The 27,630-nt window shown below is 45.0% G+C and overlaps 1 protein-coding gene across 1 annotated transcript in view; it reads right to left on the reverse strand.

Annotated features, from left to right (window-relative positions):
- LOC115476722 (cytochrome P450 3A9-like) overlaps positions 1 to 23,075 on the reverse strand; it is a 54,470-nt gene extending 31,395 nt beyond the window's left edge. The window contains 6 exon segments of the mRNA XM_030213274.1: positions 9,177 to 9,265; positions 11,954 to 12,067; positions 13,550 to 13,649; positions 15,085 to 15,137; positions 16,322 to 16,415; positions 22,931 to 23,075. Coding sequence (XP_030069134.1) covers positions 9,177 to 9,265; positions 11,954 to 12,067; positions 13,550 to 13,649; positions 15,085 to 15,137; positions 16,322 to 16,415; positions 22,931 to 23,004 — 524 coding nt within the window. The 5' untranslated portion in view covers positions 23,005 to 23,075.
- Positions 23,076 to 27,630: the final 4,555 nt, after the last annotated feature.

Below are 27,630 nucleotides of genomic sequence, written 5' to 3' on the forward strand. Positions count from 1 at the left end.
TTGCGTTCATTATGCTTTACTGGGGACGGGGGGGGGATGGGTGTACTTTAGCTGGCCGCGGCGACCGGAAGAGGTCGACCCGGCTTACACCTGGGCTTTTAAGCCCCCCTTTTGGCTCCTCCCGTTGCCCAGCGGGGAGCCACTGGTGACGGGGGCCTGTCCCTTCCCTCGCCGTGCTCGCCCCCCGCTGGGATTAGTGCGCGTGCCCGTCGGGGCACGGCGCCATATTATTTCTGGCTCCGTGCACCCTTCGGGGCACTGCGCCTTGCATATCTTGTAACAGTGAGGGAAATAACACTTGCAGAAGACTTCTTTCTCTGCCTAGAACAATTAGATCAAACACTATCTCCCTGATACAGATCTCTGGAAGCCCATAGCAATAGTCCTATTATGCATCTCTTTGAACACAAGGAGATCTATGTTATGACATAAACACAGGGTCTGAGCTGACAGAGAGATGTAACACCTCTAAGGGAAGCAGTTTTTAACTCTTGTCCTTAGAATAAGAAGGAAAAGTAATTAACTCTTGCATCCTCTTTTTAGAATTAGAATAAAAATATGAATAGAAGAGATATAATATCCAAAAACATTTTAGACAAGAAACCAACTGCATCTTACTACTACTACTACTATTTAGCATTTCTATAGCGCTACAAGGCGTACGCAGCGCTGCACAAACATAGAAGAAAGACAGTCCCTGCTCAAAGAGCTTACAATCTAATAGACAAAAAAATAAAGTAAGCAAATCAAATTAATTAATGTGTACGGGAAGGAAGAGAGGAGGGTAGGTGGAGGCGAGTGGTTACAAGTGGTTACGAGTCAAAAGCAATGTTAAAGAGGTGGGCTTTCAGTCTAGATTTAAAGGTGGCCAAGGATGGGGCAAGACGTAGGGGCAAGTACCTGGCAGAAACCCAAATAGTAGCAACATTCCATGTAGAACCCCAAAGAGTAGCAAGATTCTAGAATTCTAAAGAATAACAAGATTCCATGCAGAATTTCAAAGTGTAGCAACATTCTATTTAGAATCCCAAAGACTAACAAGATTCCATTCAGAATCCTAAGTACGTAAGTATTGCCATACTGGGACAGACCGAAGGTCCATCAAGCCCAGCATCCTGTTTCCAACAGTGGCCAATCCAGGTCACAAGTACTACTACTACTACTACTATTTAGCATTTCTATAGCGCTACAAGGCGTACGCAGCGCTGCACAAACATAGAAGAAAGACAGTCCCTGCTCAAAGAGCTTACAATCTAATAGACAAAAAATAAATAAAGTAAGCAAATCAAATCAATTAATGTGAACGGGAAGGAAGAGAGGAGGGTAGGTGGAGGCGAGTGGCTACAAGTGGTTACGAGTCAAAAGCAATGTTAAAGAGGTGGGCTTTCAGTCTAGATTTAAAGGTGGCCAAGGATGGGGCAAGACGTAGGGGCAAGTACCTGGCAGAAACCCAAATAGTAGCAACATTCCATGTAGAACCCCAAAGAGTAGCAAGATTCTAGAATTCTAAAGAATAACAAGATTCCATGCAGAATTTCAAAGTGTAGCAACATTCTATTTAGAATCCCAAAGACTAACAAGATTCCATTCAGAATCCTAAGTACGTAAGTATTGCCATACTGGGACAGACCGAAGGTCCATCAAGCCCAGCATCCTGTTTCCAACAGTGGCCAATCCAGGTCACAAGTACTACTACTACTACTACTATTTAGCATTTCTATAGCGCTACAAGGCGTACGCAGCGCTGCACAAACATAGAAGAAAGACAGTCCTGCTCAAGAGCTTACAATCTAATAGACAAAAAATAAATAAAGTAAGCAAATCAAATCAATTAATGTGAACGGGAAGGAAGAGAGGAGGGTAGGTGGAGGCGAGTGGTTACAAGTAGTTACGAGTCAAAAGCAATGTTAAAGAGGTGGGCTTTCAGTCTAGATTTAAAGGTGGCCAAGGATGGGGCAAGACGTCTTCAAAGGGAATGTAAACAGATGCTATGTATTTTATTGATACTAGAGATCCTGACTGACTGTAAGATGCTTACTAAGGGGGTGTGACAACCCCTCCCCCTTGTGCTCCCTTTTGTCTTGAAAGGGAAAAGAAACCCTATATAATATTTCTCTGCCAGATAGGAGATTGGGCAGTGTACATCTCTTTTGGCTCCCAAGCCAGGGAGTTTGAAAGAATGTTCTGTTCCCACTTTCCATTGTAATTTCCATTTCTATATATGTTCTCATTTCTGTCATATTCTAGACTATTTCTATGACTATTTCTTATTATTTATCCTAACTCTCTGGATAAAGAATAAACTTGTGTTTTTTCCCCAACGGAAGTTTCTCTTGGTTTTTTCTGCTCTTTTTGTTTTTATTTGTTGTGGTGCAAATGGTCCATAATCCAGCTGTCCGGTTTCTAAGATACAGTTGACAACTGTATCTTAGATTTTATTGTGTAAGTAGTGCTGACCGTGATTAGAGACTCTGGAGGTGCGACACGAAAGGCACAAACAGCATTAAGCTATAAGCAAGCTACCCCCCTCCCCTTCAAAGTCTTTGATTAGGCCTGTACCTGATGCTTCAACTAAGGTCAGATTAGTACAGACCAATTCTACACCAGACATTCAATGCAAACAGAATACCTGGCCTTTTGCACACACGTGAAGAATGTGGGTAGACACAAAGTATAGAATAAGTAACCAGAAACTACAAATGGCATGTAGACTGAAATTAAACTGAACCTTCAAGAAGCCAGACTCTACATTCAGTGCAACAATAGAGAAAGCAAAAGAGCAACGCATGTCCCCCGTGCCTCTATTTAGGATTGTAACTGCTGCTGTCTGCAGTTTGACCACCTTTTGCCTTCTCAACACATGCAAAAAGTAATTTCACTGCTGTTTCGAGCTCAGTGCCGTTCCTGGGGGGGCTAGCACCCGGGGCAGATCGCCGATGCGCCCCGCACCCCGGGTGCAGTGCCCCCCCCCCGATGCAGCGCGGAGCCCCCCTGGCGAAAGGACACCCCCTGCGAAGGAACCCCCCCCCCCGCCGGGTGCACACCGCTGGGGGGGGGGTGCCGCGCGCCTGTCCTCCGTTGTTCCATGCTTCTTCTCTGCCCCAGAACAGGAAGGAGGACAGGCATGCGCGGCACCCCCCCAGCGGCGTGCACCCGGGGCGGACCGCACCCACCGCCCCTCCCCCAGGAACGCCACTGTTCGAGCTGAAGCCCATAGTTCTTAGTTTGTATTAGGGATTCTCTGTGTCTATCCACTGCTGTTTGTTCCTTGACTCTACCGTCCTCTCCAGTAGGACATTCCAGACATCCAGTATTTTACTAGGGTTACCATACGGTTCCAGAAAAAGAAGGACAGATTGAGTTAGTCCAGGTTTTACTTCCATTGCTTTCAATGGAAGTGTAATCCAGACTGGCTCAATCTGTTCTCTATATTTTCTGGAGCTAATTCTTTCTGTGAAAAAAGTGTTTTCCAACGTTGCTTCTCTGTCTCCCTCTTTGCAGCTTCATATCACGTCCCCTATTTCTACAGCTTTCTTTCCTTTTGGAAAACGTTTTGTTTCGTGTGCGTTAATATTTATTTATGTCAAATGTTTTTAGACCACTCTAGAGGTGGGTTATAATAATTTGCACATGAAATGTCCCCTTTTCTCTAAGGCAGGGGTTCTCAACTCAGTTTTCGGGACACATCCAGCAAGTCAGGTTTTCAAGATATTTCACAAAGAATATGCATGAGATCGATTTGCATACAATGGAGACAGTGAATGCAAATTTTTCTCATGCATATTCATTGTGGATAACCTAAAAACCTGACTGACTGGGTGTGTCCCCCTGCTCTAGGGTCTACATATAAAAACAATGCACGACCTATCAATCTTCTGAAAATTACTGAAAACCAACCTGTTCAAAAAGGCATACCACAATGATCCATCCTAATTACTAGACAATGAAACTCTACCAAACTAAACAAAACCAAACTCCCCATAATACCACTATATTTCTCAAGCCGGAAATGAACTTTGTATATTTGAATGTCTAACCTGCTCTATTTTATTTATTTTTTACATTTGTAGCCCGCTCTTTCCCACTCATGGCAGGCTCAATGCGGCTTACACAGGGCAATGGAGGGTTAAGCGACTTGCCCAGAGTCACAAGGAGCTGCCTGTGCCTGAAGTGGGAATCGAACTCAGTTCCTCAGGACTAAAGTCCACCACCCTAACCACTAGGCCACTCCTCCACTGTGGCTACTATTTGAGATTCTACATGGAATGTTGCTATTATTCCACTAGCAACATTCCATGTAGAAGTCGGCCCTTGCAGGTCACCAATGTGGCTGTGCAGGCTTCTGCTTCTGTGAGTCTGACGTCCTGCACGACTCACAGAAACAGAAGCCTGCGCAGCCTTCTACATGGAATGTTGCTAGTGGAATAGCAACATTCCATGTAGAATCTCCAATAGTAGCAACAATCCATGTAGAATCTCCAATAGTATCTATTTTATTTTTGTTACATTTGTACCCTGCGCTTTCCCACTCATGGCAGGCTCAATGCGGCTTACATGGGGCAATGGAGGGTTAAGTGACTTGCCCAGAGTCACAAGGAGCTGCCTGTGCCTGAAGTGGGAATTGAACTCAGTTCCTCAGGACCAAAGTCCACCACCCTAACCACTAGGCCACTCCTCCACTCCATAATTTACTATATCATTTATGAACTTTAATGCAACACCACTTTGTATTTCTCAATCCGGAAATGGCGATCGCCATTACGGAACAATGTAAGCCACATTGAGCCTGCAAATAGATGGGGAAATGTGGGATACAAATGCAACAAATAAATAATAATAATAATATCCGCTTCTCCTGTGCTTTTGACATTCTCCCAATCAGGAATCAGAAAGAGATCTGGATATTTTGCAGTATAAGGAGCAGCAAGGACTCATTGGTGGGGAAAGTCATCTGTCTCTAAATATATGGACATTTCTGTATTAGGGGTGGGCAACGATTACAAATTTTAATCATGATTAATCAAGCAATTAAACTTTTTGATCGTGCGATTAAAAAAAAAAGACATGTAGAGTTTCCAATTTTCAAACGTTTAGCCACACATCCTTTTTGAACAGATGCTCAACATTGGTGATTAAAATCCTACTTTCCAAATTTTCAAACGTCGACCCAGACATCGTTTTGGAAGGTGAACATATGCTCAGCATGGCTGAGATTATCCAGCCTTGGCTTTTTTTTTTTTTGTCGTCTGTAGTTTTTAAAACCTTCATCGCCATTCTATGGTCTAGGAAATTTAATATCTGATGGGAGGGAGGATGGGGTCTGGGGTTGTACTGGGAGAGACAGAGAGAGGGAAGGACAGGGGTATGGCTGGAGCTGTGCTGGGAGGGAGAAGTGCCAGGACCTTTAGGGAAGGTTTTTTGGTTATAGTACACCACTTATCCCAGTACGTAATCAATGTACTGTAACCAGAAAGTCTTTCCCTGAAGGGCCTGGCACTTCTCACCCCCCCCCCCCCCCCACATACTCCCAGCACAGCTCTAGTTATACCCCCTCTCCCTCCCTTTCTCTCACAGTACAGCCCCCAGCTCCAATCCTTCCTCCATCACAGTCCCAGCCCTTTCCCTCTCTGGCAGCACAGGTAAAAAGGGCAGGAAAAAGTATGCAAGGCACCTGCATTTTCAAAACCCAGCAGCACACATTTTCTGCCGACTCACTTACTTCTCTTTTCAATTGAAGTTTCAAAGCATGGGGAAACGCACGTACTCAGCTTTCAGCCTTGTTCCCTGTCAGCTTTTATTCTCAAATTGCAGCATCACCCTCCCTCCCCCCCCCCCCAATATAATGAAGACCAGAGGTCGCTGGAGGTTACTGGGGAGAGAGAGCTGTGTATTAGATGAACACATTTTTTCGGAATTTATGGCTAGAAGTGAAGTTGATCGCAATTATCTGATAAACTTTAATCATCGTCTGCCATCGATACGCAGTCTATCTCTGGGCAAATTAATACGGTCTCACACACTGCCTGAACCAGAGCATTTAGACCACACCAAGACATGGGCTGAGAACAGAATGCAACAGTTTTGTACCTGAATTCCTAATATTAGAATAGCTTGCTTTGCATTAGTACATAAGCACTGCCACGCTGGAAAAAGACCAAAGGTCCATCAAGCCCAGCACTCTGTCTCCAACAGCGGCCAATCCAGGCCCCAAGAATCTGGCAAAAAACTCCAAATTTAATAATGATCAATGGACTTTTCCTTCAGGAATCTGTCCAGACCCCCTTTAAACTCAGCAAGGCCAGCTGCCATCACTACCTTCTCCGGCAATGAGTTCCAGAGTCTAACTACGTGCTGAGTAAAGAAAAACTTTCTCTGATTTGTTTTAAACCTACCACATTCTAATTTCATCTTGTGCCCCCTGGTTCTATTATTGTTAGAAAGCGTAAACAAACGCTTCAAATCTGTCCGCTCTACCCCACTCATTATTTTGTAGACCTCTATCATATCACCCCTCAGCCGCCTTTTCTCCAGGCTAAAGAGTCCTAGCCGTCTTAACCTCTCCTCATAGGGTAGTCGTCCCATCCCTTTTATCATTTTCGTCGCCCTTCTCTGCACCTTCTCCAATTCCTTTATATCTTTTTTGAGATGAGGCGACCAGAACTGAACACAATACTCCAGGTGCAGTCGCACCATGGAGCGATATAACAACATTATAACATCCTCATGCTTGTTTTCCATCCCTTTTCTAATAATACTCAACATTCTGTTCGCCTTCTTAGCCGCCGCAGCACATTGAGCGGAAGATTTCAACGTCTTATCCACGATGACTCCCAGATCCCTTTCTCGGTCCGTAACTCCTAAAGCGGAACCTTGCATGACATAGCCGTAATTCGGGTTCCTCCTTCCCACGTGCATCACTTTGCACTTGTCAACGTTGAACTTCATCTGCCATTTGGACGCCCAATCCCCCAGTCTCACGAGGTCCTCTTGTAATCTGTCACACTCCTCCCGCGACGAGACGACCCTGGATAACTTTGTGTCATCTGCGAATTTAATTACCTCACTAGTTACTCCCATCTCAAGGTCATTTATAAATATGTTAAAAAGCAGCGGTCCCAGCACAGACCCGAGGGACCCCACTAACTACGCTTCTCCATCGAGATACATGGTAGATACATGCTGAGCAGTGCATAGTAAATCTCCTTAATCCCTTCCCTCTTTCTAGCAGTTACCCAGTTCAAACCATACTGGCTGAAAAAAAGGGGGGAGATGAAAAAGATTTAAAATTACAATGGGCCTTACCTCAGAGAACAGGCTACAGTCCGGAGAACGGACACAGCGTCTGCTCTGCACGCTTTATAGTCTAGAGAACGGGCATAGCATCTGTACGCTTCCTCTCTTCCCTCAAGCGCTGCTAATGACCCAGAAGCCTTGCTGGCATACAGAGGACATTGCGTCGGGGGGGAGGGGCGGGACGAGGCAAAGGCAGGTCTTCTGGGTCGGAAGCATGGCGATCAATGCCGCTGCTCGAGAATGGAGATGAGATAGCGCGGGAGTGAGGGGCGAGGCAGGGTTAAAAATGCCGGCCAGCGTTAAAACAAATTGTCCTGCGTTAAACATTTTAACCCGTTAATTGCCCACCCCTAAGCTATATAAAGCACATAAACGTTGCCATGCTGGGACAGACCGAAGGTCCATCAAGCCCAGTATCCTGTTTCCAACAGTGGCCAATCCAGGTTACAAATATATCTGGAAAGATCCCAAAACAGCAAAACAGATTTTATGCTGCTTAGTCTAGAAATCAGCAGTGGGTTTTCCCAAGGCCTTCATAATGGCTTATTGACTTTTCTTTTAGGAAATTATCCAAACCTTTTTTAAACCCGGCTAAGCTAACGGCTTCTACCACATTCTTTGGCAACAAATTCCAGAGTTTAATTACATGTTGAATGAAGAAATATTTTCTCTGCTTTGTAATACATTTATACTTAATAGCTTCATTGCACGCCTTCTAGTTCCAGAGTCTAACTACGCGCTGAGTAAAGAAAAACTTTCTCCTATTTGTTTTGTGGTAGATGTAAAACAAATAGGAGAAAGTTTTTCTTTACTCAGCGCATAGTTAGACTCTGGAACTCGTTGCCGGAGAATGTAGTGACAGCAGTTGGCCTTGCTGAGTTTAAAGGGGGTTTGGACAGATTCCTGAAGGAAAAGTCCGTTGAACATTATTAGTTAAAATTTTTGTTTTTTGGGTTTTTGCCGGGTTCTTGAGGCCTGGATTGGCCACTGTCGGAGACAGGATGCTGGGCTTGATGGACCCTTGGTCTTTTCCCAGTATGGCGGTGCTTATGTTCTTATGTTATTGTATTTTTGAAAAGAGTGGACAAGCGATTCACATCTACCCATTCCACTCCATCAGTATAGAAACGTAGAAGTATGACCGCAGATAAGAGCCAAATGGCTCATCCAGTCTGCCTATCCACAGCAACCAGAATCTAAGTTTGTACCTGAAGCAATGGAGGGTTAAGTGACTTGCCCAAGGTCACAAGGAGCAGCAGTGGGATTTAAACCATCCACCTCTGGTTTGCAAGACCGGTGCTCTAACCACTAGGCCACTCCTCCACTAAGTATTGTCACACTGATCTTCCAGCTAATGAATCAGGGATCAGCCACCCTCTACCACTTGTGACTTTACACACACTGAAGGCAAAAGTTATAATCCACTGGAAGGAGACATTTGCAGGTTCACAGACTTTTAGGGCCTCCCCAGGAGGCTTTTAATACAATGCAGTTCAGAAGCAGGTGTGTAGGTAGATCTCAATTTTATATGGGGGGGGGGGGGTCACAAAATTTTGCCTTGCTCTGCCACCAGTCTGTTCCCCTGTGACCCCCACACACCTGAGCTGATGAGGGTCCCCAACCCCCCCCCCCCCCCCAACAGAAGTGCTCCTCCCTCCTGCAGCCACTGCCACCTTTGTGCCGGGCTCCCCCCCCCCCCCCCCCCCCCCCCCGCCCGAGTGTGTGCTCTGTTTCCGCAAAACGGAGCATGAAGGGAAAGCCCCATTTCCTCCACATGCTCAGTTTCATGAGAAGTGAGCGTGTGGGGGGAGGGGGAGGGGGAAGCCCACTCTGTTGCTGAACTATCCTGCTCCCCACTCATCACTTTCAGAGACCTAACTCACTCCTTCATGAGGAAAACTTCATCCTTTTCCACCTTCTTCTGGACATTTTTCACCAGGATATCTCCATAATTCTTTATAATTGGAAACATCTGAAAGAAAAAGTGGATTTTTTTAACTTCAGTTTGATGTGTCCTGCTGCATTTGACACGGTCAATTATGATATTATATTATATAGATTATCGGAGATTAGTGTGACAGGAACAGTATTGAAATGGTTTGAGAGGGTTTTTTTTAAGTTTAGAGATTATGTGGTGTTAAAAGATAGAGTATTTTCGGAGTCTTGGGTTTCCCCGTGTGGGGTTCCACAGGGGTCACCGATTTCTCCTTTATTGATTTCACAGTAAGAATACTGAAAGGTAATTTTAAAACAATACAGGAACGTAAGACCTTTGAAATAAGAATGATTGAATATTTTGACACCCAACAAACAGGACTTAATAAGGATCTGGGTTTTCCAACTCATTATAAAACATAAGCTGTATTTCTCTGTTTATTTCTCTGTTTATTACCCTCCTCTCACCTACCAACACCCATTCTGTTAGAATATCAGTGAAATGCTTTGATGTCCCCATGCATACCCCCACCCTCCCACTCTGTCAAAGTAATGCTTTGATGTTTCTCTTATATATACTATCTGCTAACACATTTGCTTATTTCCGATCTGACAAAGAAGGGCAACCTTCGAAAGCTAATCAAGAAATGTATTAAGTTATGTCCAATAAAATAGGTATCATCTTATTTTCTTTTCCATGTTTTATTTTGTTTGATTTCTATAGATTCTACATGGAATGTTGCTATTCCACTAGCAACATTCCATGTAGAAGTCGGCCCTTGTAGATCACCAATGTGGCCGCGCAGGCTTCTGTGAGTCTGACGTCCTGCACGTACGTGCAGGACGTCAGACTCACAGAAACAGAAGCCTGCGCAGCCTTCTACATGGAATGTTGCTAGTGGAATAGCAACATTCCATGTAGAATGTCCAAAAGTAGCAACATTCCATGTAGAATCTCCAATAGTAGCAACATTCCATGTAGAATCTCCAATGGTATCTATTTTACTGTCATAGTAATGCTTGAATGTTTTCACTTATATACACTGTCAGCTAGCACATTTGCTTATTTCCGATATAAAAAAGGTATTTTCTTTTCCATGTTTTATTTTGTTTGATTTCTATTGATATCCTTTATTATATAATATCTATACGAGTGCTCTGTGTATGATTCAGCTTTTACCAAATAAATGCATTTTCTCATATTCTGATGACATATTTCTGTCGATTCCTGTCCGTGCAGATTTTCATTTTGTTTATAGAAAAATTCTCAGCTATTTTGAAGGAGATTCAATGTTTGGTCATTAAAAAATAGGTTAAAATTAAATATGGATAAAATGAAATTTTTATGGTTCAGTATGAAGGTAGATAATATTCCATCCTCTATTCAGCTATTAAATGGTATGATTTTTAATGTGGAAAAGGGGTCTAGAGTACTAGGTGTTTTGCTGGATTGACCTCTGACTTTTGAGCCTCAGGTAAATTTGGTAGTTAAGAAGCAGTGGCGTACCAAGGGGGGGGTGGGGGCGCCGTGCGCCTGTCGGCTCTTCGTTTTCATGCTCCCTCTGCCCCAGAACAAGTTACTTCCTGTTCCGGGGCAGAGGGAGCATGGAAACGAAGAGCCGACAAGTGCGCGGCACCCCCCCCAGCAGCGTGCACCCGGGGGGGTTCTTTCGCTGGGGGGGGGTCGCGCTGCACCCGGGGGGCGGGGTGCATCGGCGATCCGCCCCGGGTGTCAGCGCCCCTAGGAACGCCACTGTTAAGAAGTTTTTCTTCAAACTGAAACAATTACGGCTTATACGATCTAATTTTTATCACAAACATTTTAGAGCATTGGTTCGGGCAGTGATTTGGTCAATGTTGGATTATGGTAATGCGTTATATACAGGGCTGTCTAAGCTTCTAAGAAAGCTGTGTTTGATTCAGAACATGGCTGCAAAATTGATTTAACAGAATTCTTTTACTTTTGTAATTGAACAGCAAAACTCAAGCAAGGGAGGGTGAATTCCATCCATTACTTACAGCGTGAAGCCGTGAACAGAAGTTTATCTGTAGATGGAAAACTGTCAGGCAATATAGAATAGAATGTATTCTATGGAAAGTTGTTCTGTCCTTTAAATAGGTTATATAATAAGGAAGTATGGGAGCAGAAGTGTTAGTATGCGTTTGAGAAAGGACAGCATGTTGGAGTGGAATGTGAATAACTGAAGTGTTAAATATTGGAGTTTTTTGATGAACATTTCAATGGCTGAGGTCAGATGTGGGTATACTATTATATAAATTTTTCAAAAATTGTGTTGCTGGGGAATGCTGTAGCAAGCAGAAATGGATTTTCATCTGCTCCTTTGGAAAAACAAGTGCATTTGCCGTCTTTGAAACAGAAATGTAGTTGTCTGTTTTAGGAAGACAAACGTATTTTGCATGATTTAGAAGTAAAACTATGTAGGTAGAACAATGATGAAAGAAAAGCGGGTCACCTATTTAAGGGCTGTATGGTAATGACTGTAGTCATGGTGAGTTATTTGAAATGAACTCAAGTGAAGGGAAGAGACATGACCTTGAGCAGCTATTTATGAAATGGTAAAATGATAAAAGAATGTGGTTAAATGGTCAATGTTATTGTTGTTCATGTATTTTTGGATTAAATAAAATGTTTACTGTGGATAAAACACATTCAGTGTTAAAGTTTAAAAAAAAAAAACCAAACACATTCAGTGAAATAATTTACCTCTTTGAGCCGTCCGCTGGTGAACGTTGGTGAAAGCACGGTGCGGATTCGCTTCCACTGCTCATCCTTAGCAATTGTTATGGCAGAATCCAAGATACCATTCAGGCCGAAGTCCTGTGAAAGAACAACAGGGTTTTTTTTTTCTTAGTTCAATATTTAGCTGACTACCCTGTTAAACTGTCCCCATGTATAATATAAGTCAAGATAATAATAATAATAATTCTTATTTGTATAGCAAGTGGCATTTGGCACATGTATGTCATTACTGCCCTGTTACCGTGTGAGTCTTTACCGCTAGGTCAATGGCTGGTGGTAAGGTCTCAGGCCCAAAATGGACACAGGTCAATTTTCATTTTGCCGCACATCCATTTTCAGCAAAAATTTTAAAAAGGCATTTTTTACAGGCGTGCTGAAAAATGGATCGGCACACGCCCAAAACCCACGCCAACACTACCGCAAGCCATTTTTCAGCGCACCTTTGTAAAAGGACCCCTTTATTTTTAAATTGTGGCCCTTAATGTCCATGTGCTAATTTTCCAATTGGCACCAATTTAGTAAGCGGTAAGGGTTCACGTGCTACTCCTGCAGTAATCGGACTGTTTAGCAAAGGCCGTACAGTGCCCAATTACCACAAGGAACGCCTATTCCCCAACTCCTGCACCAGAAACTAAAAATTATTTTCTAGCGTGGGAAATGGTGCACTCCTAAGACAGAACTGCCGCAGAGCGCCTGGGCGTTCCCAGTGGTCGTGCTGTTTTGCCGCATGTTACCCACCCTTTTATAAATACGCTGTCCTAACCTTATCTGGATAACGGGCTCAACATTGCCAGTATCTGGATAGTCCCGGCAATGAGCACTCTGTCCAGATATTCAGCGTCGGCTACTATCTGGGAATCAGCACTGAAGATCTGCATTTCGTTAGCCATTTTTAAAAAACCTCAGTGACTCTCGTGGCTTTATACAGACTTCATCGTTTTAAAACCCCCAGAATATTACAGGGAAAGGCTCTATTAAGAACGTTACAATAGAGAGAAATTTTCAAAGGGATTACCACATGTAAAAATGGCTTTACTCGTATAAATTTGGCTTTCTGAAAATTTTCCGTCTTCAGTTCATCTTACAGTTTGCACATTGCTTAGCAGTGCTTATGTTTTCACCCACATTGAGAGGCAGCAATTCAAGTAGTTTGTTTAAAGCATGGTTATGCATTGCATTTTCAAATATTTGCACAGAATTTTCAAGCAGAAGTCTACTCACCCAAAAAGCCAGTGGACTTTGTCCCCTTGACCCTTTTGAGGCCAAAGCACATACAATACTTTTCGTTTCAAAACAGGGGCAAAAACCATGGGTACAAAGTACATACATGCAAACTTAGCACCAGTGTGGGCAGTTTGAAAATCAACCCCACCCCCACCCCCAATAAATAAAAATTGCAGCATATTAAAAAGATGAATTACTGTCAACTAAAATATTAAATTTATGATCACACAATTTTTTTACTCAAAACCAAAGAAGTTTTTTGCAGCTGGCATAGGGCATTTTGCACACTGTGACTGGCACTGTTGGGCACAGCATGGCATCAGAACAAACACATACCCGTCGGTTGGTGAACAGAGTGTAGCACTCTTTCACTAGGATAGTTTTAACAAGGGCAGGATCCGAGACGACAAGAACTGGCTTTCTCCCATCATAAATCCTACAGTAGAGACAGTGATAATACTGTTAATTTATGCCTCAAAAAACAAGAAACCCTTAGGGCACAGATCAACCCCCTCCCTCCCAAACTATAAAAAGCTCAGATCCAGAAAGCACACTAGAGACAGCTGTGGGTTCTAAACCCCCTACTTCTTCCTTCCTTATAATATGCAAAGGCTACCATGTCTATAACTGGCCATTAAATGCTATAAAAGGCAATGAACAGACCACCAGTGGAAGAATAGCCTGGTGTAGGGGTTAACAAACCTGATCCTGGAGGCATCTCAGCCAGTCAGGTTTTCAGGATATCCACAATGAATATCAGGAGAGAGATTTGCATGCAGTGAAGGCAGTGGTTTGGGAACCACTGGCCTAGTGGTTAGAGAGGGAGGCCATGATCCAGAGAGATCAGGGTTCCAATCCCACTGCCACTCCTTGTGGTCTTGGACAAGTCACTTAACTGTTTGTTGCCTCAGGTACAAACCTAGGGGCCCTTTTGCTAAGCTGTGGGTTAAGCGCTAGCATGCTTACCGCAGCTCAAAATGGCTTACCATGGGATGCACTCAGGTGTCCTGCACCAATTTTTGAATCTATGCGTGCAAATCACGTGCTAAATCTTTTTTACATTATTTTTAGCACAGAAGGGACATGTCTGGAGGCAGGGCTGCCGAAAGGGGGGGGGGCAGGGGGGACAAAATTCCCCGGGCCTGGGCCTCCAAGGGGGGCCCGGCGCTGCAGTCCCCTCCACCTGCTCTCCTCTGTCCACCACCGGGCCAGGTGCCCCTTAATTCAAATCATAGCGCCTCACCTTGACCTCGCTCCATGTGAAAGAAGCACAGCAGTGGCAGTCTGCAGATTGCCTCCCTTCGGGCCTTCCCTCCCTGTGTCCCGCCCTCGCACAAGTTACATCAGACAAGGGCGGGACACAGGGAGGGAAGGCCCGAATCTATGCGTGCTATGCGTGCAGCGTAAACTGTTGGCTGCTGAGGCCTTTTTATCTATGTAACAATTATGGAAAAAGGCCTCAGCAGCCAACAGTTTACGCTGTAGCTAACGTTCATACATTCGCCAACTGAAAAACGACAGCGCCTGTGACTTTAGACCAATCATTGGCCAAAAAACCTCCCGATTACAAAATAATTTTACTTCTTATTCTCAAATGCCACTTTACACAATTTAATTCAAAACACTGTTACAACAAATGTTTCATGTTGAAATCTGCCTTCAAATATCACGCGGTGGGAAAACAGCGCACTTTACTGTACTTCGCACGTTTGAATGAAACCTACACGGTTTTTGTTCTTTATCATAAGTTAAACACTGATTTACAACTGCTTCTCACAGCCAGCCAGAATTTCTCAACTCTTCTATCACTCTGCAATTACAATTTGGGGTTGCCGTCAAGCACTTAATTGTTTTTTTTTTTCAGAACTCACCCCCAAACCTTTCCATATTTCTTGGAACATATCATGTCGAAATGCAGTAGACCCTGAAAAAGAATTATTAAAAACTTTTAGAGGCCAAATCCAAATTCTTTTTCAATTCTTAGCCAGGAGTTTTAACAATGGCCTTCTTTTGAATGTTCTTTCGGATTTTTGGGGCCCTCACAATGGTTATTTTGTGTTGCTAGAATAAGCGTGTTCTGTGTATGGAAGAGACTTTGAGATTCACTTCTCTGGTCAGTGAGAGCAGAGACGCTGCCCAGAGAAAAGGAAAGTAAACTTACAACTCAGAGCATTGCCTAATGACCCTAGAATTCTAGCAAAGTACAGGATCTAAGGGGTCCTTTTACAAAGGCGCTCTGAAAAATGGCTTGCGGTTGTGTAGGCCTGGGTTTTGGGCACGCGCTGATCCATTTTTCAGCGCGCCTGTAAAAAAGGCCTTTTTTTTTTTAGCCAAAAATGGACGTGCGGCAAAATCAAAATTGCCACGTGTCCATTTTGGGTCTGAGACCTTACTGCCAGCCAATGACCTAGCGATAAAGTCTCACGCGGTAATGACCTACGCACGTCAAATGCCACTTGGCACGTGGCCGAAAAAAAGGAAATGTTTTTCAGACACGTGCCAAAAATGAAATTACCGTAAGAGCCACGCGGAAGCCGGGTGGTAACTCCGTTTTGGCGCATGTTGGGCGTGCGTAGACGCTTATGCGGCTTAGTAAAAGGACCCCTAAGACAGATGTGACTGATTGACGGAAAACATTATGACCTCTCTGTACTGATGCTTTGATGTTTAGTTTTCCTTTTTAAATTTTCTTAGATATTCCTTTCCCATTTTTTCTATTTTTGATTTAGTACTTCAGAAAGTTATTAAATAAAAGTGGTGGCCTGTAAGCCGGCAGCTCCTGAAGAAGCAACTTCAGTGAAACGAAGGGGCTCTGTAGAACTTATGCCTTGCTGAATACGATTACAAAGGTTATTGCCAAAGCTTCAGAACTGGAGTTTTAAATTCACATAAAAATTTAAAGGATAAAATGAGATTAAAAACATTAAAATAGGCAGGAGAGGTTTTCTGACTGATGATGTGTTGTGCAGCAGCCATGCCATAAAATTAGCACTGCTCCACTGAAGTCTTTCCTCCACTTGAAAGAATTCCTTTGTGCGATTTGCTAGCAGACTTTTGTTGTACTTGAGTATTTGAAGGTTAACAACAAGAAAATGTTCTATTACTCACCTTCCTGTATCCAAGAAATGTCCCTATGAATGGAAGGGGCTTGGGTCCAGGTATCCCCAGCTTCTTAAAGATCCCATATGGCCAAGTCCCGTATCTGGGTTAGAAAACAAATGAAATATGAATGTACGATATGATTATTCTTCCCAATATGGCCGAGTATTTCTCACAAAACAAAAGCTACGGATGAAAAACACATTTTACAAACACTATCTGGGGTCTACATATGCATAATCTGGCATACAGGGCAGAGGCGTAGCCAGACAACAGATTTTGGGTGGGCCTAGGCAAGAAATGGGTGGGCACCAAGTGTTCTCCCCAGTGGCGTTCCTAGGTCGGCTGCCACCCGGGGCGGATCGCCGCTGTGCACCCCCCCCCCCCCACCGGGTGCAGCACGACACCCTCCCCCCGCAGCATCAACCACCCCCCTGGCGCATCAACACTCCCCCCCCCCGACGCTTCAACACCCCCCTCCCGACGCATCAGCATACCTGGCATCAACACATGCTGCTGGAGGGGTGTTGGGAGCAGCCACGCAGCTGTCAGCTCCGCTGGCTCCCTCTGCCCCGAAACAGGAAGTAACCTGTTCCGGGGCAGAGGGAGCAGGGAAACAGCGGAGCTGACAGGCGCGCAGCTGCTCTCTGCACCCCTCCAGCAGCGGGCACCCGGGGCGGACCGCACCACCACCCCGCCCTTGGTGCGCCACTGGTTCTCCCCCCGCCCAACAACCACCCAAAAAATCTCTCAGCTGGCAGGAAAATGCCCCCGTAGATTTGGCCCTGGAGCCCCCTACCGAAACTCTCTCGAAACCCCTCCCACCGCCAACCCTCCCCCGCTGCCGCCGTGGGCTACCTTTGCTGGCGGGGGACCCCAATCCCTGCCAGCCGAGGTCCTCTTCTTCCCGCAAAGGCTTCATTCTGTTTCTGACATTGTACGTGCAGGACATCGGACTCACAGAAACAGAACAAAGCCTTGCAGGATGTGAGAAATAGAACGAAGCCTTCACAGGAAGAAGAGGACCTCGGCTGGCCGGGATTGGGGTCCCCTGCCAGCAAAGGTAGCCCACGGCGGTGGAGGGTTGGCGGCGGGAGAGGGGTCGAGAGGGTCGTCGGCAGGGGTCGTCAAAGTTGTTAGGGGTGGTGGCGGCGGGAGCAGTGGGAGGGGGGTCAGCGGTGCTGCCGGGGAGGGGCTAAAATGTGCCCCCTCACCTCGGGCTCTGGACCCCCCTCCCTCCGAGTCTGGCTACGCCCCTGATTTACACCAAAGAAAACATGGCGTAAATGCCATTGCGTAGATTTAGATGCACAGGGGCACATTCTAGAACAACGTGCATAAATTTTGGAACGCCCACAAAACACCCATTTCCCTGCCCATAACCACGCCCCTTTTTGGCTGCACACATGAGCATTTAGGCGCAGTGCGTTACAGAATATGCTTAGTGAGTTGTGCATGTAAATTCTAATTGCCAATTAGTACTCATTATTGCTCGTTAAGACCCGTTATCAATGCTGATTAGCTTGTTAAGCCAATTAAGTTAGTCGAATTGTTATAGAATACTCTTGGATTTTGGCAGGAACACTAGGTGCGCTCTATAGAATCCAGGGGTAAGTGCTTTGCGCTCTGCGAGTGTATATTCATATACATTAAGCATTAGAATTCTATAAATTTAAGCGTGCAAATGGCTCTTCCATTTTGGGGTCCTGTTATACAATGCGGGGGGATATTTCACAAATGTCTAAATCATCATTTTACAAAGCCGGGGGCATCTAGATTTCCGAAAAGTGCTCGTATTGAGCAGCAAGCCACTGAGAAGAATAGGGGAGGATACCCCCTTATTCCCCCATTGGTTGATGTCGCCCCTAAAAACAAAACTGGCAAGCGATACTGAGCTCTGTAACAGTTCAGGAAAAGAAACATTTCTAGCACAAACATTTTTTGGGGGGAGGGGATTATGCCTGGAATAGACTTCCTGAGCCGGTCCGTCAAGCTCCATCTGTGGCCGTCTTCAAATCTAAGCTAAAAGCCCAACTTTTTGATGCTGCTTTTAACTTCTAACCCTTATTCACTTGTTCAGAACCCTTATTTTATCATCCTCACTTTAATATTCCCTTATCTCTTGTTTGTCCTGTTTGTCTGTCCTAATTAGATTGTAAGCTCTATCAAGCAGGGACTGTCTCTTCACGTTCAAGTGTACAGCGCTGCATACGTCTAGTAGTGCTATAGAAATGATAAGTAGTAGTAGTCTTTGGGATTCCGGAATCTTTGCTACTCTTTGGGATTCCGGAATGTTGCTACTCTTTGGGATTCCGGAACCTTGCTACTCTTTGCCCTTATCCCTTTATCCCTTGTTTGTCCTGTTTGTCTGTCCTAATTAGATTGTAAGCTGTCGAGCAGGGACTGTCTCTTCATGTTCAGGTGTACAGTGCTGCGTACGTCTAGTAGTGCTATAGAAATGATAAGTAGTAGTAGTCTTTGGGATTCCGGAATCTTTGCTACTCTTTGGGATTCTAGAATCTTGCTACTCTTTGTCCTTATCACTTACGTTGTAACATTTTTTATTGATGACATTGTGGCCTTACAAGGTATCATGCCAATAATCAGTTGCATAATTACATAACAGCACAACCGTATGACATCTACATAGCTTAGCGGCAGTCATCACATTTCTCCATAAATGTTTAACAGGAACGCAAACAGCAAGGACTTGTTATAGCCAAACACTATAAACGTAACTACCCCAAGCCCCAGCAGAAGAAAAGAAATCTGATCCAAAACCCCTACCTCCCGGAGCCCACTATCCCCTCCCCCCCCCAAAAAAAAAATAAAGTCCCCCTCCCCGGTAACCCATTCTGTCCTTATCCTTTATTTGTCCTGTTTGTCCTGATTAGATTGTAAGCTCTGTGGAGCAGGGACTGTCTCTTCATATTCAAGTGTACAGCGCTGTGTACGTCTAGTCGTGCTTTAGAAATGATAAGTAGTAATTAAGGTGCCATAAAAAGCAATCGTTTACTCCACCATGATTTACTACGGGATTCAGCAACCTGCGGCATCTCAGTACTGCAGGTTTTTGAATCCTGCGGTAAAAGAATAACACTGATCGTGAGCCCCCCCTCACTAGCAGTGTTATTCCAGCAGCCCAGGAGATTCGGACCGCATGCTCCCAGGCTAGCAGAGCAGGATCTCCCCCCTCCCCCTTGAACTTAAGTCCCACCACCCAAAGGCTCCAGTCAACCCATCTGACTCAAGCCCTGCCCCTTCTTCCCCCTCTCTAAGAAAAAACTTCTTGCCCCCAGCGCCCCCCAATTCTTTCATTCTCATGGGCCCACCTGGGCCTACCTCAAAGTCCATGGTGGTCCGTTTTTAACACAAACATGTAAAACAGCAATTTGCAATAAAAATTAAAACTAGTGTAGTGCTGAAATCTTCTGCACAGTGGGTGGCAGTGTCCAAAAAGTAAACAGGAAGCTAGGAATTATTAAGACAGGGATAGAAAATAAGACATATTATCATGTATTTATTTTATTTATTTACAGTGGCGTACCAAGGGGGGGGCGTGGGGCGGTCCGCCCCGGGTGCACACCGCTGGGGGGGTGCCGCGCGCCTGTCAGCTCTTCGTTTTCATGCTCCCTTTGCCCCGGAACAGGTTACTTCCTGTTCCGGGGCAGAGGGAGCATGAAAACGAAGAGCCGGCAGACGCCCGGCACCCCCCCCCCCCAGCGGCGTGCACCCGGGGGGGTTCTTTCGCCGGGGGATCGGGGAGTTCTTTCGCCGGGGGGGGGCGTCGCGCTGTTCTGGGGGGGGGCGCTGCACCCGGGGGGCGGGGCGCATCGGCGATCCGCCCCGGGTGTCAGCCCCCCCTAAGAATGCCACTGTTTATTTATTAGGATTTATTTACCGCATTTTTGAAGGAATTCACTCAAAGCGGTGTACATTAAGAATAGATCAAACATGAGCAGGAGGCAATTAGAGCAGTAAAAATATTCGAACAACAATACAAAGTATGTAAAGGTGCGTAGTGGAGTGCCTCAGGGATCGGTGCTGGGACCGATTCTGTTCAATATATTTGTGAGTGACATTGCCGAAGGGTTAGAAGGTAAAGTTTGCCTTTTTGCGGCCGATACTAAGATTTGTAACAGAGTGGACACCGGGGAGGGAGTGGAAAACATGAAAAAGGATCTGCGGAAGATAGAAGAATGGTCTAAGGTTTGGCAATTAAAATTCAATGCGAAGAAATGCAAAGTGATGCACTTAGGGAGTAGAAATCCACGGGAGAAGTATGTGTTAGGCGGGGAGAGTCTGATAGTTACGGATGGGGAGAGGGATCTTGGGGTGATAGTATCGGAGGATCTGAAGGCGACGAAACAGTGTGACAAGGTGGTGGCCGTAGCCAGAAGGTTGCTAGGCTGTATAGAGAGAGGTGTGACCAGCAGAAGAAAAGAGGTGTTGATGCCCCTGTATAAGTCGTTGGTGAGGCCCCACCTGGAGTATTGTGTTCAGTTCTGGAGGCCGTACCTTGCTAAGGATGTAAAAAAAATGGAAGCGGTGCAAAGAAAAGCTACGAGAATGGTATGGGATTTGCGTTACAAGACGAATGAGGAGAGACTTGCAGACCTGAACATGTATACCCTGGAGGAAAGGAGGAACAGGGGTGATATGCTACAGACGTTCAAATATTTGAAAGGTATTAATCCGCAAACGAACCTTTTCCGGAGATGTGAGGGCGGTAGAACGAGAGGACATGATATGAGAGTGAAGGGGGGCAGACTCAAGAAAAATGTCAGGAAGTATTTTTTCACGGAGAGAGTGGTAGATACTTGGAATGCCCTCCCGCGGGAGGTGGTGGGGAGGAAAACGGTAACGGAATTCAAGCATGCGTGGAATAAACATAAAGGAATCCTGTGCAGAAGGAATGGATCCTCAGAAGCTTAGCCGAGATTGGGAGGCGGGGCTGGTGTTTGGGTGGTGGGGCTAGTTCTGGGCAAGACTTCTACGGTCTGTGTCCTGAAAACGGCAGATACAAATCAAAGTAAGGTATACACAAGAAGTAGCACATATGAGTTTATCTTGTTGGGCAGACTAGATGGACCATGCAGGTCTTTTTCTGCCGTCATCTACTATGTTACTCACGTAGCACCATATGTACTAGACCATTATAATTGATAGTGAAGTGTAAGTTGTAACATATAGATGAGTAAGAAAGTAGGAAGAATTAGAAAGTAAGGCGATTGATTTGAAGAAAGTTGCATGTGAGTTCAGAGAGATGGTTAAATATTATCTCAGCTAGGGTAGGAGTGGATAAACATGTCCCGCTGCCTCTGTATCGCTCTACGGTGCAACCACACCTTGATTAATGTGTGCGATTCTGGTTGCTGTATTTTAAAGATATAGCAGAATTAGAAAAGGTTCAAAGAAGGGCGACCAAAGTGATAAAGGGGATGGAACACCTCACATATGAAGAAAGGCTAAAGAGTTTAGGGCTCTTCGGCTTGGAAAAGAGATGGATGAGGGGAGATATGATTGAGATCTACAAAATACTGAGTGATGTAGAACAGGTAAATGTAAATTGATTACTAGGGAACATTCAAGGAAGCTACATGGTACTACTTTTAAAATGAAGAGGAGGAAATATTTTTTTCAGTAAATGAAGCTCTGGATATGGTATCAGCGGTCAGTGTATCTGGGTTAAAAAAAAGGTTTGGACAAGTTCCTGGAGGAAAAGTCCATAGTCTGCTATTGAGATAGACATGGGGAAGCCGTGGCTTGTCCCTGGAATCAGTAGCATCAATCTTGCTACTATTTGAGATTCTGTCAGGTACTTGTGACCTGGATTGGATTGGGCTAGGTGGACCACTGGTCTAACCCAGAATGGTTATTCTTATGTTGTCATGTAAGAAAACAGAGGAAGGAGAAGAAAAGCATGTTGCATTAGAAGTACCAGCGTTGGCAGCTGATGGCATGCCGCCAGCATGGGTATGTTTAGCATGCGGAGGGGGGAGGGGGGAGAAGAGAAGGAGAGAGGAATTCATTACCACCACCCCCGCCACCCTGAAAATTGAAGGGCTGGCTACACCCCTGGGTCAGAAGCTCCTACCTGTACCCTCCTCTCCCAGATCCAGATTCAGTTCCCCAAACAGACCACAGGGGCTAAACCATCTTAACTGTTCTCTGACTATACTTAACTCCAACTTAACCCTCCCCCCACTTTAAGAATCTCAAATCCTTGTTCTCCTTGATCAAAGCCTGTTGTTCATGGTACCTGTGTGTCTCCACTGGGTTGTAAGCTCTACAGATCTTCCATTTCACATTATTACTTAACGTGATAATTATTACTTAATGTTTTTCAGACTTCAATTCTGAAAAACCTCAGGCAGTACAAAATGTAAGAAGTCCAGGACAGGTGAACATCTCATCTTTCCCCAGTCCCTTCCAGGGCAGTGTCATTCACATCCATTCCCTCCATCCCTCCGTCTTAGCTCTGGCTGCACAATTCATGCCTTTTACATAACTTGTTAAATGGGGGCAGAGGATCTTCTGGGCTCCCTTGTAAAACCAGTTCTCAGCCTTGGTGCAAACTCAAGAAGTTCCCAAGCTGTTATTACACTCAGTACTTACAGAAAGAGGAGGGTCAGAAATGCAATAAGCAGAGTCCAGGTTTCTATGGAGAAATTTGGAAGAAAATCCATCATCGTTCTCTGCCTCAGTCTGCCACAACCTCACTGTTTCTGTCCTCTGATTGCTAATGGAAAGGAGCAGCCCAGCTGTTTCTCGTTTTTCTTCTCAGTGGTCATGTGACATGTGTGGGTTGGACCTTTTCTCGCCCAGTTTAAACTTTCTCTTTAAGATCTTACTTCACCTGGAGGTGGGAGAGCTTATTGGTCAGAACCACAGCTGTCAAACTAGTTTCTAGGACACACCCGGTCAGCCTGGTTTTTACATCATAGCCACAACAAATGTGAATGAGATACATTTACATGAACTGGCTCAATTATGTGCAAATTCATTTTATGCATCATATGCCTGGAATAGACTTCCTGAGCCTGTATGTCAAGCTTCATCTCTGGCTGTCTTCAAATCTAGGCTAAAAACCCACCTTTTTGATGTCACTTTTAACTCCTAACCCTCACTTGTTCAGCACCCATTTTTATCATTCCCACCTTGTAACTCCCTTATCCTTTATTTGTCCTGTTTGTCTGTCCTAGCTAGATTGTAAGCTCTTTCAAGCAGGGATTGTCTCTTTGTGTCCAGTGTACAGCACTGTGTACATCTAGTAGTGATATAGAAATGATAAGTAGTAGTAGGAGTAGTAGTCTTTGGGATTCCGGAATCTTCCTACTCTTTGGGATTCCGGAATCTTCCTACTTTTTGTCCTTATCCCTTATTTGTCCTGTTCGTCTGTCCTAGTTAGATTGTAAGCTCTTTCGAGCAGGGACTGTCTCTTTATATCCAGTGTACAGCACTGCTTACGTCAAGTAGTGCTATAGAAATGATAAGTAGTAGTAGTACTCTTTGGGATTTTGGAATCTTGCTACTCTTTGGGATTCCGGAATCTTGCTACTCTTTGTCCTTGTCCCTTATTTGTCTGTCCTAGTTAGATTGTAAACTCTTTTGAGCAGGGGTTGTCTCTTTATGTCCAGTATACAGCACAGCATGAGTCTAGTAGCGCTAGAGAAATGATAAGTAGTAGTAGTACTCTTTGGGATTCCGGAATCTTTCTACTCTTTGTCCTTATCCCTTATTTGTCCTGTTTGTCTGTCCTAGTTAGATTGTAAGCTCTTTCGAGCAGGGTCTCTTTATGTCCAGTGTACAGCACTGCGTATGTCTAGTAGCACTATAGAAATGATAAGTAGCAGTAGTAGACCACCAGTGGGCTAAGAACCACAGAACCCATGGTTTAGACCTTACTTTTCCCAGTGCAAGCCACTGCAGGTCTGAACAGAGGGCTGTGTGAGGGGTGTAGTGGTACAGGGGGCAGGAGATGCAGGACACCAAACTTGCTCCTTTGTCTTAAGTACTTGTGGCCTGATGCTCAGAACCACACACGGATGCTAGAGGCCGTTAGTGCCGGACCAGTGCCTGCAGGGCCGGCCCAAGGCAAGATGACACCTGAGGTGGAGCTTGCATGCCCCCCCCCCCCCCCAGGCATTTTATCTGGTCATGGTGACTTTCCAAACCCGGTAGTGGCAGCCTCTTCCCTTTATAGTGGCTGCCTGAGCGAAACAGGAAAATGCCGCTCCTAAAAAATGCCGCCTCGGGTGGCCTAATGGTCGGGCCACCCCTGAGTGCCTGCATTAGTGAACACAGGTTGTTCAGAGGCTCTATTGCAGAAGACAAGTGTGCCAAAGATTAGCTCAAATAGCATGCTAATGCAATTAAACGGATGTTAATCAGGTTCCTTTCCCTTTCCAATGCTCAGAGAACAGCGCACAATACAAAGCCACCTTACTGCTGAAAAACTAAGGCTAGCTCAGAGCAAGCGTTAGGGTGATTTGAAGAGAGGATTTCTCATGATTCTGTCTTTAAAGTCTGCCAGTTTTTAGATAAGCAGAAGGAAGCCCGTGCAATACGAGTCAGAGCAAACCCAAAAGTGAAAGCACAGATTTGCCCCTGTTTCCTGTGTTCCAAAAGTTTAAAAAATTGAAAAGCTGATATTTAAAGGCGCAGAAAACAGAAACCAATGTGTGTTTCACGTTCAGATTTGCCGGGCGCATGTGCGCAGGAGCTTAGTTTACCGCAAAACTCTTCTGCACATATGGTAAGCATGTTCCCCCCTTGCTTTTGCTTTTTACAGCATGAATATAATTTGAATATCATTTCCTTTGCGCATTGGCGAATTACTTTTCTGCACTGTTCCGGTGGTATGGTTTCTGTGGTGTTGGTTTACCACAGGAGATCTGAGCATCGTCCTGTTGGTTTGTAAGATATTTGGGGGAATGGACTTAATCATATCTGACTGGTTATCAGCATTGTACTACACTGCATGTGTCTAGAACAGGGGTGGGCAACCTCAATCCTGAAGGGCAGCAACCCTGTCAGGTTTTCAGGATTTCCCCAATGAATATGCGTGAGATCTATTTTTATATAGTGGAAACAGTAGATGCAAATCAATGTCATGCATATTCATTGGGGAAATCCTGAAAACCCCACTGGGTTTTGACCCTCGATGATCGAGGTTGCCTCCCTGATCTAGCAGCACTAAAAGAAAATTTAAGTTATTATTATGAAGCAGGATGGGCCACTTTTAGTACGCCAATAAAAGCTTTCGGAGGCAGACCTGTTAGCAAAACTGATACAGAGAGGTTAGTGGTACCTAGAGAATGACACGGGGACGGAGAACCACAGTAACTTTGGGGATGGGGACAGAGCTCGCGGGGACAGGGCGGGGACAGATCCGACGGGGACAGGGTGGGGATGGGGACAGATCCCACGGGGATGGGGTGGGGATGGGGACGGATCCCCCGGGTTGGGGACAGAGCCCACAGGGACGGAGACAGGGGGCAAACTTTGTCCCCATGTCATTTTCTGCTTTGAAGCCTGTTAATGAACTGGACTGTTATTTATGTTTGTGATGCCTACAAAGATATTTTGATTTTTTGGAAAAACAAGCAAACATACTGGCCACAACTAGCAAAATTTGCATGGGGGATCCTGTACATCCTGCTACCGGCACATCCTCTAAGAAGACAACTTCTATTCCAGGAAGGACTGTGGAAGACAAGAGAGATAGATTGAATCCTGAGATTGTTGATGATTTCTTATTTATCCACAGATTAAAAAACCATAACAGTGCTTCATAGGGCATATTTTTCCCCTCTAGGGTATATTGAACGGGTTGTATTTTGTACCCCTGGACATTTTAACAGTGTGAATTAGGATTCCTTTGGTGTAGTAGAAATCACCTATTGTTGGGGTTGGAAGGGTAGAGGGTGGTGGTGGGAAGGAGGGTTATTATAGCTGCTCATTGTTATTATTGTTTTCTATTTGTAATTTATACACAATAGTTGCACAGCATATTGTTCCTTTTTATATTTTAATAAAAAGATTTAAATATAAAATCATAAGTGTTCGAGGCTTCTGCAGATGAGGACAGAGCCCACGGGGATGGGGCGGGGACGGGGACAGAGACAGAACCTGCGGGGATGAGGTGGGGATGGAGACAAACTTTGTCCCTGTGTCATTCTCTAGTGGTACCTTATAGATCAGAGAAGCCCAAACCTATCCTAGGGGTCCACAGTCCAGTCCCTAATGGATATGCATGAGAGAGATTTGCACGCCTGTCACCTCCATTATTTGCAAATCTCTCTCATGCATATTAATTAGGGATATCCTGAAAACTCAGCTGGACTGTGGACCACTTTGAGTCCCCCTGTTATAAATTAACAGATTTATCAAGGCAGAAGCCTTAGAGGACAAGAGTCCATTTCACAAGATCCATCTGACTCCAGTGTTTGAACTGCCTCAATAAATCTTTTAGTCTATAATATGCCACCAGCCCATGACTTATTTATGTAATCTTAAATTAATCAGAAATAATGATAATCACTGCTGGTTTCATTTTATTATGTCACCTCACGAATCCATAGGCATGGTCTTTGGTATGCATTTTTATTAGTATTATTATTATTGCCCTGAAGCCTACTAGGTGTTTCCTCAACTGGAAATTTCCAGAAGATGCAGTACAAGCGATAGCAGTAAATTGTACACACAGGGAGGGAGGACCCTTTCTTTTTAAATCTGTGTGTTTTCAGAGTCACTAAGGTGGAGTCGGTCATGATGGAAAGAGGGAGAGGCAGCACATTGCTGGCTTTCTCCTTGAGCTGACGGAGATAGAGAGTTTGTATTGGAGGGTTGATATGGGGAGTGAAGGAAAGTGAGGGACGACTGTTCCATAACTTCTTTAAGTCCTAGACGGACAATGGAATTATCAAACAGAACACCAACCACCCTCACACCTCCTAGTTTTATGCAACATTGTATCTAACCAACAAGACTGTACTCCAAAGACTGTTACATTGTATTCCAAAGATGCTACACAACAAACATAACTTCTCTAAGTCCCTGACATAGAACTAGCCTGTTTCCCCGAAAATAAGACCTAGTAGAGGTTTTCCTGAATTGGTAGATATAAGGCCTCCCCCGAAAGTAAGACCTAGCAAATTTTTGTTTGAAAGCAGGGCCGCCGAGAGCCGGACAAGGCCGCCCCCGGGCCGCCCCCCCCCCCCCCCCCCCCCCCCCCCCCACCTGAGGTTGCCGGGCCCCCCCTCCACCCACCCTCCGTCGCTCCCAGAACTAACCTTAAATGCCTCCTTTCACCT

The sequence above is a fragment of the Microcaecilia unicolor genome, chromosome 8 (genome assembly GCF_901765095.1).
Source record: "Microcaecilia unicolor chromosome 8, aMicUni1.1, whole genome shotgun sequence".
NCBI lineage: Eukaryota > Metazoa > Chordata > Amphibia > Gymnophiona > Siphonopidae > Microcaecilia > Microcaecilia unicolor.